The sequence below is a fragment of the Poecilia mexicana genome, unplaced genomic scaffold (assembly GCF_051168715.1).
Source record: "Poecilia mexicana isolate PSO_F unplaced genomic scaffold, ASM5116871v1 scaffold_10, whole genome shotgun sequence".
Classification (NCBI taxonomy): domain Eukaryota; kingdom Metazoa; phylum Chordata; class Actinopteri; order Cyprinodontiformes; family Poeciliidae; genus Poecilia; species Poecilia mexicana.
Window position 1 is genome coordinate 32,276,135 of NW_028263379.1, and position 11,805 is coordinate 32,287,939.

The following is an 11,805-nucleotide window of genomic DNA, read 5'->3' on the forward strand; positions in this document are numbered from 1 at the left end:
CACACTTGATGGAGCGTTTCACCTCAATCCATCCAGAGCTCAAAAGCTAAAAAATAAAAAAGAAGGTACGGGATTTCAATGGAATGACGTTCCATGGAAAAAGGAGTTTTGCAAAAATGCAACGGGAGTTTGTCCCTGTGATGTTTAATTTCTGCACTGGGAAATAAATCTGACTCCATAAAGTTTGATGGTGCATAACTTGGAATGTCATGTTACACCGTCCTCTGAAAGTCCAAACATTTCCATCACAGTTGTGGTGAAAACAGAGGAAACTCTCCATCTGTATGCTGCTCTGGTGTTCCTTTTGAATGACTTTACTCCTTGGTTCTCTCTCACTGCAGCAGTAGAGAGAGCACCATGCTAAATGTTTAATCAGGGCAAACCTTCAGAATGCTGAGTAACAAACTTCTAATCACACACAGCTGATGTGACACAGCTGTGTTTAATTGTAGCCATTTTAAGTGGGATCAAACTGAGGCGTCATAATTTACTCCTCAACAAAAATCTAAACTGCATCTTATAAAAAGTCTTCGGCTCTAATTGATTGGTTTTATTACTTGTTTTTTTTTGTTTTTTGCTTTGTTACAATTCATATTACATATCCATATGTCCCAGGATGTCAGAAAAATCATTCAGGCTTTCATAGAGGCTGTCTGAACGTATGTTGTGTTCGCTTCCACCTGAGAAATGTAGAGCATGTGCTCCTTCACCCTCACGTCACTTTCTTCAGGCAGCGGGGTGATTCCTGAAGTCCTCGATTCTTTAGACAAGAATCGAGGAATTCCATACGAAGGAAATGAGCAGACTATCTCTAGACCAGCATATTAAATAGATATGAAGACATCTCCCCAACGGTTAAAGCATTGGACATGAAACTAGACAGACAGCAGCAAGATGTAACCCGAATGTCTGAAACCGAAATCTGGAAGCAGCAATGGAACTGTCAAATTTCCCCTCAACCTGGATGACATGCCGTTATAGGATAGTTTATTAAATGAATCCTAGCAAATCTGAATGAATAATGCTGCTGAATTTATAATATTTCAAGGACTTGGATTTTACATTTATGAGTTCTTTAGTCTGGTTCTTGTACTTGGTGTATTATCCTCCTGTTTTTATACTTATCTGTGTTTTATTTGTTGTTTCGGTGAGTTTAGTTGGAGTTAAAGTTATTCCAGTGGGATCTGTGCTACACTGGACTTTTATCTCAGCAAGGGCAACAAAATAGCCCACACAGCATGTGATGCTTCTGCATTTACAATTTTTTGTATTTCAGAGAACTCTTTCAAAATATTTCAGATTTTCAAACACATTTTCCAATGAAGAAGCTAAACAAGTCCTCCAGGTGATGATGTAGGTCAGTGATGGTTTGTGGTCATCCAGCAATCACTGAAAAACTCCAAATACGAGAAGGTGTAGCTGATGGTGGCCCTGGTGAGGGAGACTAAAAAGAACCTAAAAACTCTGTTCAGTTCCTGATGTAATTTTAATCCAGCACTGACATCTGTCCATCTCTCAATCCAACCGTGGAACTTTGAGAAATGTGTCTTATAAGTCCTGCTTTGTTTAGTGGTTGCATAGTAACCCTCCCTCCAGGCTGGGCTGTTAGGTTTTTGATCTCTCTCTTTCTCCTACTTTCAGTCAGCTGACCCATGGATTCACTGAAACATATTTTTTATATAGAACTAAGGGAAAAATTACAGTTTTCCTGTGTTGTTTTCTCTTTTTTCCACTCAGAAGATTCATTTATCAGTGAATAAACATTTATGATTTCCTAGTTGAGGTCACAGATTTAAACCTGGATCCACATTAAGAACCAAACTTACATTTTGCTGTCAAAGAGATATAAATTTGCTAAATTTATCAAATGTATTTAGACATACATATGAATTACAGTTGTCAGGAAAGAGTTTACTGGTTAAATAAAATCCACATTTCTTTATGACTAAGGGTTTAGTGGTATTTATAACAAAAAGAAAATCATGTTTTATCAAAACATCTGCTTTATAGTTTCACAGGCTTTCCAACAGTTTATTTTCACAAAATAATTGTTATAACAAGAAAATAAAACAAAACGTTTTTTTTAAATGACAATTACTTTTGAAAACATTCTACTCTACATGGAAATGTTTTCTTTTTTTTTGACATTGTTATATTTTCAGACCTTGTGAAATTGTCAGCAGCACTCTTGTAAATAAGTTTCAGCATCTCAAGAGTTCTCCTTGGTTACCTGTAGCACATGTTAGCACATACAACAAACGTGAGGTTCCCAGTAAACTCATATTTCACTCTATGTCTTTTCTTCCATCTCTGTCTTATTGTTAAATGTGGAAACAACAGATTACAACACTTTATTTAACTTCAGAAAACACCAGCTTAGGTTTCTCTAAGCCTACACTGGTTCTCATCCGTTCACCACTGAGAATAGATGAGCAGAGAGACGAGGCGGTCACACACAATCGTTAACAAAAAACAAAAAAAACAAAAAAACAAACAGAACATGGATCAGATGAGGATCAATGAATGGAGATGCAGTGTGAAGAAGAACATGAAAGTGATTGGGAAATGGAAATGCAGCTCAGTGCTCTTAATTAGCACGGGGGCCCTCTGTGTTCAGACAGCCAGTAAAGGTCAGGGAGCCACAGGAAGGCTTAGCCACTAATGTCAGCCTTTCACCTAGGGACAGACTGCTGTCCACCTTCAACACATGGACCTGAATGTAGGATGAGGCAAATATGCATGAGGGTAATTAAACCTTCCACTCTGCAGGGATTACAACAGAAACATGGATAGCAACACTAAATTGATGGAGACTGGAACAGGTTAACAGTCGTGTGTCTGAGCCGAGTTTACCTGTGACACTGAGTCCATGAAGACGGCTGAAGGAAGAGCAGAGATCTATAGCCTCAGTGAAGCATCCAGTTCTACAGTTTGCTTCGTCCAGAAAGTTCACACCCTTGGATAACAACAAACAGTTACTTCCTGGAGGCGTGGTCTCTGTTGTCGCTAACGTTGAGCCGTGACTTCTGCAATGCAACAGGTCTACCTGAAGGAAGCTACGCTATGAAGCTCACAGGAAATGACCTACACTGTTACCAACCATCAGCCATCGCAAAGAGACAAGTGCTGAGCAGAACGAGATGGCCGTTAGTGAGAGGGGCTACGATGTCTTTACCTGTGATAAAATAAACATTCCTCCTGCTCAAACTTTAATTGGTCAATATTTGGAGGCGTGGCCAGTACAGACTGGGCGACTTCATTCGCCAAAGACGAGATGGAAGTCTGGGTCTCCCCGCTGAGGCGTCTGCCTCCAGGATGGATGGATGGATGGATGGATGGATGGATGGATGGATGGATGGATGGATGGATGGATGGATCATATTGCTTCAATGCTAAGCACTCTTTTAGTGAATGACGCCTCAAACATGGCTGTTTTCCAACTATAGCTCCAGATTCTATCACCTTGTTCCTCTATCATCTTCTGTCAGCTGTTCTGTAATTATAATTATATTTGTATGTCATTCAATCTCAGACTAAACGAACTAATGGGAAATCCTTGCTGCTGCTTGTTCCTTCATTCTGCCTGTAGGAGGCGACTCCTCCTCTGCCTTGAGTCTTTTGACTGGGGCTGGAGGTGTTTACATCCATCCATCCATTAAAAGTCTGAGTTTCTGTTGCTATGGTTTCGCCTAAATGATCACAAAGTTGGATCTACAGGAAGGACACATGATCTGTTACCAGCTGCTGGAACAATTCACCTCTCTAAAGCCTCTTGTCTTTACGAGTCCATGAAAACTGCTCCAGTCAAAGTGTGGCTTACAGAGGAAATGTAACAGGTTGCCAGTCGGACTGGGGGACGGGGACGAGGGTACAGAAAGCGACAGATATTCTTGTAATGACATTCTTTCAACAACCTATCTAGAACCATGAAGTCTTCATATTATGAGTCAACAGTTGTGTTGCTGGGAAGCTGACAGTGAATCTGCTGACTCACTGTCAGCTAACCGGGACATTAAAGCAAAGTCATACTGCTGCTAATTCCAACCTTGAATTATCCATCCATCCATCCATTTTCCTTCACCCTTGTCCCTCAGTGGGGTCGGGAGGGGTGCTGGTGCCTATCTCCAGCTCACGTTCCGGGCGAGAGGCGGGGTACACCCTGGACAGGTCGCCAGTCTGTCACAGGGCAACACAGAGACACACAGGACAAACAACCATGCACACACACACACACACCTAGGGGCAATTTGGAAAGGCCAATTAACCTGACAGTCATGTTTTTGGACTGTGGGAGGAAACCGGAGAACCCGGAGAAAACCCACGCATGCACAGGGAGAACATGCAAACTCCATGCAGAAAGACTGGGGCCGGGAATCGAACCCAGAACCTTCTTGCTGCAAGGCGACAGCTCTACCAACTGCACCACTGTGCAGCCCACCTTGAATTATAATCTTTCTAAATGTCGCTAACTCTGGGTATCGGAGTCTGTATATTCAGGGAGGGCGGGGTTAAGCTGGGCATCTGTTATTAGGCAGCAGAGAGATATATGGACACAAAATAAAGCTAGAGGAGCAAACTCTTCCTCAATTTAAATTTACATTTTCATTAATAAAACAATGTATACATAACCATTGTATTTCATTTGCCTGGTGTTCTTTGTTGGATCATTTTTGTAGCTTAATGTACTAGTACTAGTAATATCATGTAGTGCGATCATCATGTAGCAACATCAAAGTTTGCAATAAGTTTTGCATTAAATCAATGGCAGGAAACTGAGTTGTCATTATGGTACTTTTATTTGAAGAACTTTTATTCCTTAGATAGTAGTGCTGCAGGAGGAGGTTCAATATTTAGAACCTTGTAAATATATAATGTTGTATTTACCCCCATATTCCACCCTCATTTGTTTATTTTACATCAATGGGATGTTAAATGGGCAGGCTGTACACTGTGATGGAGATATTTGTGTCTTTAAAGACCTGTTCCAGGATTTTTGACACCTCTGACCACTGCAGCTTGTCCAGGCCACAGCCGATTCTGAGGGGTAGACACAAGACAAACAATTATTTCCAATATAGAAGAAGATTTAAGGATATATGTCACAGTTATGTATCCACAGTTGTTCCTACAAACCGGGGTATTGATATCCTATTGACACCATTTTGTAAGCAGTGAGACTTCATGTCTTCCAGACTCTGTCTCAGGCTGTCATATATGGGTTTCTGGCTGGCTTTTTTCTTTGTGATCTGAGACACATAATAGGAAAGATACAGTTACCAGATTGAATAATGAACCAACTCTGGTCCTATGCAGTATAATTAACCATGGTATGTTTACCAGATAGTAGATGAAACGTTGATCATGTTCCAGTACAGCACACTGCCCTGGCAGCTTCTCTGTTAGGACATACATAATAAATTTTTTTTAAATAAAATAAAAAAAAGGATATGATTTAGTACCTACTGTTGAAATCATACATTTCAACGAAGTGCATAAACAAACACTTTTTTCCCAAACAAAGACTTGAGTAACTAGTCTGACTCCCTCTGATCCTTTAACTCTGAGACTCGGCCAAACTTCTTCTTGAACATCACCGCTATGCCTGCTCCCATGCGACAGTCTTCACTGATGCAGTGGGCCAAGGATTCATCCCGAGGGCAGGAGAACAAATCTCCAGTGATATACTTCAATGTCCAGCTGGTTGATCGATAGAGTTTCTCAGTTTTGCACATGTTGATACTCTCTTCAAGCAGGACTTGGAGAAAACTATAACAATAAAGTACAGAGTTCGTAACAGCGCTTACTAAAGCCTTGGTTAACTCCTCTCCATCTACCCCAACACTTGGCTGCGTCACTCTGTACCTTAAAGCACCACCCACTTTAGCTGATTTTTTCCCCCCCACATTTTAATTTTCCTGAGCCATATTCAGGAGCAAGAATGTTTTCACAAGCGTTTTTAGGTCATGACTTTATGGTGATTCTTATGCTTGTTTTTAGACTGTTTAGACTTTGTGTACTGTGAATTATGCCGAACAGGATATTATGACTAGTGTTTTTGAAAATTGGTTTGTAAGTCAAACTTAACATCACGGTTTCTGACAATAGGGATGACCTTCATCTGCTCAGACACCAGGCCATGGTATGTGGAAAAATGTATTGGAAAGTAATGTACATATTTTTAGTTTGACCTCAAAAAATGAACTTTTGATGTTACCAAAAAATACCAATTTTTGCTTTCATCAACCATTGCTCATCATTTTTCTTCAGTCCAGTCCGTTGGGCAAATTAAAACCTTTCATAATACAATTTGATTTATATAACACTAATTTACAATAGGTAATCTTAAGACAATTTACAAAAAAGTCATTTCCATTCTACTTAACAGTGCAGCAATTTAAATGTATTATTTAAGACAGTAAAAAAAAAAGTTAAGTTATCCGAGTTAAAAATGTGGATTGCATCATGTTATTGACTTGACTTGTTTATATGCTTCCCCCCTCTTCAAATTACTTTTACCCTGTAATGACTGATTTTATCCATATTTTCAGGGGAACCAACATGTACGTATGCTACCTTCTTTCTTTGTTTCTTTATTACTGGGCACCAATGGAGTTCCATAAAGTCTCGTAGTAAAAGTCACATTAAGACACAATCAGAACGCCTCATGCTGAACCGATTCTCCCCACAACCAACCATCCTCCAACGTTTGTTTATCAAGTCAGAGTTTTTAACAAGAAAGAGTACAACCGGTAAAATTGTTGCTTTATAAGTCACAACAAGTGTACATTTTATCTTTAGGTTTTATGTAACACCATACTAATAAGCTACATGATTGTTGGTAAATAATATCACACCAAACACAAATCCTAATCATAAATCTCTACTGGATCTGCTCCTCTCTTCTTCTGCAGCCCCTGAATTAACAGGAACAACTGATGTTTGTTCGTTCTGTAAGAAAAAAAAAGTTTTGCTTCTTTTACATTGTTTTTAGAGCACACAAATGATACAGTACTTAATAAATTAAAATAAAAGTTGTTCATTTACATTATATTCATTTAGCCACAAAAGGAAAGTTATTAGTTATACTCTACAATTCAGAGGGGAAAAGGTTTTAGACATTTTAATGAGATCCAAATTTTTTCAAAGTTTTGACAAACCTTGAAGTCTCTTCAGCTCGTGGAGTCGTTTCAGTGAAGTTATCGTTTGTGGAGGGAAACTTGCTGTCACTGTTCTGCTCAGTCAGAAAGTCACTAATGTCAGAAAAATCTGCTGTCATGTCATGAGCTGGAAAAAAAATCAACAAGCAAAATAAAAGTCGCATCGAATTTTCACTTAAGACTTATAAAATTGTTTTATGATTTTGGTTATGGCTGTAGAACTTAAACTGAGGCAACACTGAACAATAAATCGTTGGGTAAATAGTGGAAAAAGAGGAGATATTAAAGACATGCTAACCTAAATGGCAACAAATGCAACCGTTGCTGAAAATGAATCAAACTCATGTAACACAAATTCACCTCTCTGCAACACTTTGAGACACCAAGCTTTATACTTTTCAAACCCTTGTTATTTGGTCAGTTTGATTTCAGAAGAGCCGATGACATTTTTATCACAGAAACATAAAATTTACTGTATTAAAATGTACTCATCTTGAAGAAGACTCACTGTTCACACTGATGGCGATGAGTTCAGCCAAAAGTAAAACATTCAGGATTCCCAAAGCCACACAGAGGCAGAGCCTCTCTTTGGAGCCGTTCGAACCTTAACGAAAACCTGAACCTTAGCAAAATCCAATTAAATACATACTAGATTTCTCTGTAACTTTATTCTTACCTGTGTGGTTAGATGCAGTTTGTCCAACAGGTTCCATGTTGACGTAAATTTCCTCCATTGCTTCAGACTCTGTGCTGCTTTTAACACTGACTATAAAATCCACTGCAGTCGTGGAACTAAGTGAAAAACTGGGAAAGAGGTGAGATGTGTCTGGTGTTCAACATAAAAAGTAACATATTTTAGAGATAACAGCCAAATAAAGTAACTCATGAGTGCGGTTTCACTATTATTTTCTTAAATATCTTACACAACATAAGGTTCTTGAAGGTTTCAATAGTTTCCTAAGTTCATATTTGCTGATTCGGTTCTGTATCAATGAATATTTCTCCTTTTTCTTTGTTTTCTTTCAGCTCAGTTAATCCTACTCATAATAAACACGTTACACTTTTCTATCAGTGAAGAAAATAAATTACTTTTACATTCATGCACAACTTTGCAGCCTGCCGTATGGTATCAGAAATTAGAAATGGTTTTAAATCACTGATATAAGGATGTTGTGATGTTCCTGCTCCTGGTGTCCAAACGTAGTTCCGAAAGGGTAATAAATTGTTGGAGAAGATGACCGGTTCACTCCTTGGATCATATGGACCCAACAGTTTTATGGGTCTCATTCTGTCCTGATAACTAGTCATAGTCTTTCTCCCAGTAAATACAACTATCATCTTTGTAGTTTTATTTCTAAATCCTCGTTTAACCCTGTTCCTTGTCTTCTTACTGTCTCACTCCAGTAGCAGAAACACTGACATTAAGAAACAACATTATTACCAAACTTCTATAACCGCTGGATCGAATAATTATGAAATTGTACGTATTTATTCATAATTTAAAGACATATACTTTTAGGACTGCCCTTTAGTAAAAAGCTGCATGAGCTGCTGGCTACTAGTGTCTAAAACTCAGTCACCATGTCTTCTCATCTTCTGAGGGAGATCAACAGTTTGACAAACAGTTTGCTTTGTGAAGCACCGCCTCACTGGGAGGGACTGGAAAGGCTAACATGCCAATCAGCTGCATGTTGGGCGGTTAAAGTAAGAGAAACCTGATGCTGCATTCAAAGCATGAAGAAGACCAGCAAGCAAAGCATTCACAGAGTGGATGTAGTAGAATATCAGAGTACAGGAGATACAGGATAGAAGATTTGACTGAATCGAGACATTGTGCAGAAGTTCAGACTGGGAAGCTAACTGGAAAATTGCTAGCCAAGTATGTGGAGCAGGAAAATAGGTTGTAGTTACTTAAATTTATGCAAACCAAATGCCCCAAAAGATTCAATTACTGCAACGTGTAAAAGACAAGTGTAGTTACATTGTGTGATTTTGGCAAACAATATTCTTAAACTCATCCAAAATATTATTCAATGCAAAATTTATTTTACTTTCTGCCAGCAGCAGCATGTATTTACTGCATGTCGTTATTTGACATAGTGGTACTGTTCCAAACCTTTTGGTTTGCTTGAGTAGAAATGGAGTAATGTCTGTGTATGTTAAAATGTTAAACATTTACCACCCAAAATCCTCACTACTTTCAAATAGTTCACTTTTTATTTTATTCTAGTTGTTGCAGACTGAACTTAAATTAGATTAACTTATAAAGCATCTTTTTTCTTTTTTAAATTCAAAAGTTTCTGCCGCTTGTTTACGATGAGTACAAACAAGTTGTTGAGAATGAAGTGATGTTCACTTGAACTCTTTTATTAAGCAGAATGTTTTATTTTACAGTGAGGAAGGCCGGAGTCTAGCTTTAGCAGACGGCTGGAGGCATCTGATCCACGCTTCAAACTCAGTACCTGTTTGCTCTACGGCAAAAATTTGGTAAGATTAAATTTAGTCGACTAAAGAAAGTCAGACGGTTCATTCTCCAACGAGTGAAATCTCTTGAGGTTGTCAAGTTTCTTGTTTGTTCAGATCTTGGTGGTCATTTCCACAATATGGTTACTAATTAACAGTTGATTCTTTTGTGTCTAGATACAATCTAATCATTCAGTTCACAATTGAAGTTTTATTATCAGGATTCTGCAAATTGAATTTTTTCATAGTATATTTTATTCATTCCTTTCAGTCTAAGCTCCCTAACAAAGGATAGATTACCTTTCTGTGAACTATAATTTTGATTCCTTTGAGTTTCATGATATTTTACGAAATCTGACTGATATGATCTTCTTGAACGCATACTGATGCTTCACATTTATACACTTATCAGTTACAAGAGGTGTACTGTCTGTTAGTGAACATTAATGAACAGGTAGCATCATTAGGATAAAGGAAAAAATAAAGTTGTAGATAATTTTAAAGGTAACAAAACAATTTACCATGTTGTGACCAACTCTTGGAGCTCGGTTGTGTAGCGAGCAAGTTTTATTCTTTAGGTAAGTGTACCAACAGCAAACTTGGTTAATGTTATTATAAGTTGGGCCTGGTGTCAGAAGATGTGAGTAAGTCTCCGTGAGAGGGGCTATTTGAGAAAAAAAGCAAAGATTCACTGATTGAATTGTTGGTCGATAGCCTAGCCTGCATATGTTTGAATTTCTGCAACAAACATTGAATGAAAAGAAAAAAACTATATAAAACCTGAATGATCATTCAGTTTGATAAATATTTACATAGAGCATCATTCAATAAATCGATAGAAATCCAAGTGCTCACATCAAAACATCAAATCTAAATAAATAGAAATCGTACTAAATATTTTAAGACTGATGGTTCACATTGATCATTTATAATTTTTTAGTAATGGAACCTTAACAACTACAGGTGAACTATATTTTGTTAGAGCACTTAAGCATGTAAGATAACGGGTGGAGTAAAAGAATCATTAGGGCCAAAAAACAAAAAAAAACAAAGAGCATATAAGTCAGAAACAAAAGCTGTAGATAATTTTAAAGGTAACAAAACAATTTACCATGTTGGAGCAACTCTTGGAGTGTGGTTGTGCACTGTAAAAAACTTTAAAGTTTGGGGAAAACTGAAAGATAAATATGAGCAGCAGCCTGACCTGGGCCTGTTTAGTCCCTGTCACATATTCTTAAGAAATACATTTACAGATGAGAAACTTTTACTGAAATGTGTCACACTAGCAAGTGTTGAAGAAAAAAAAAATATCTGTGAGTTTCAAATGTACCAACCTTTACTATGTTGGAGAAACCATGAAGCACTGAGAAGATCAGTGTTGATTCAACAACAGAAAAAAAAAGACTGAAGCAAAGTAGCATTCACAATGATGTGAGGACAAATTCTGGAAAGGGATCGATGTTAGTTTGTCTTTCACTTTAACTGTAGAAAAGCTAAAAGTAAAATTTGAATAGCCTCATGTAGGCCTGTTTAGTACCTGACACATATCCTTAAGAAATACAGTTACAGATGAGGAACTTTTACTGAAATATATCACACTAGCAGGTGTTACAGAAAAGTATCTGTAGAGTTTAAAATTTAAGTGACTGTTTTCGGAACGGAGGAAGGAAATTACAAACTCATAGTCAGCACCGACTAGTCGTGCTACCATAAATATTGCAGTAAAACAGTTAAACTGTTGTTTTCCTTCAGAAGAATTGCCTGAGGCAGTCATCAACGGTTGCAGGGTCAGATGTCATCCCCTCTTACCTAGCCACGGGTTATCTTATATCCTGTTAAAGAGTATGAGGCAGGTTTCACCGTATGTTGACTCAAAGAACAGATGCTCTAAGTTTTTTCTCATGTCCTGTTAAAGATCATGATGCAGCACTTATCTATAGTCTGATACCAAATAACTGCAAAGATCAGTTCTATCTAGGATTTCGCATAGTTGAGGACATCACAGGCTGTAGGATCAAAGGGCAGTTCTATCTGCCATGCTCTAAGTTTTTTCTCATGTCCTGTTAAATATCATGATGCAGCACTTATCTATAGTCTGATACCAAATAACTGACAGAATAAAATGTCAGATGTATTCTGCAGGTTTCGCATAGTTGAGGACAGACATGCATGCGCACACACGCAG

The 11,805-nt window shown here is 38.0% G+C and overlaps 1 protein-coding gene across 1 annotated transcript; it reads right to left on the reverse strand.

Annotated features, from left to right (window-relative positions):
- Window positions 1–4,892: 4,892 nt before the first annotated feature.
- On the reverse strand, window positions 4,893–5,732 carry LOC148157523 (ADP-ribose glycohydrolase OARD1-like). Its single transcript, XM_088009258.1, has 4 exons — window positions 5,546–5,732; window positions 5,338–5,396; window positions 5,134–5,246; window positions 4,893–5,037 (listed from the first exon to the last, which is right to left on the reverse strand). The coding sequence occupies exons 1-4, from the start codon at window positions 5,730–5,732 to the stop codon at window positions 4,929–4,931; spliced, it is 468 nt and encodes a 155-aa protein (XP_087865384.1). The 3' UTR covers window positions 4,893–4,928.
- Window positions 5,733–11,805: the final 6,073 nt, after the last annotated feature.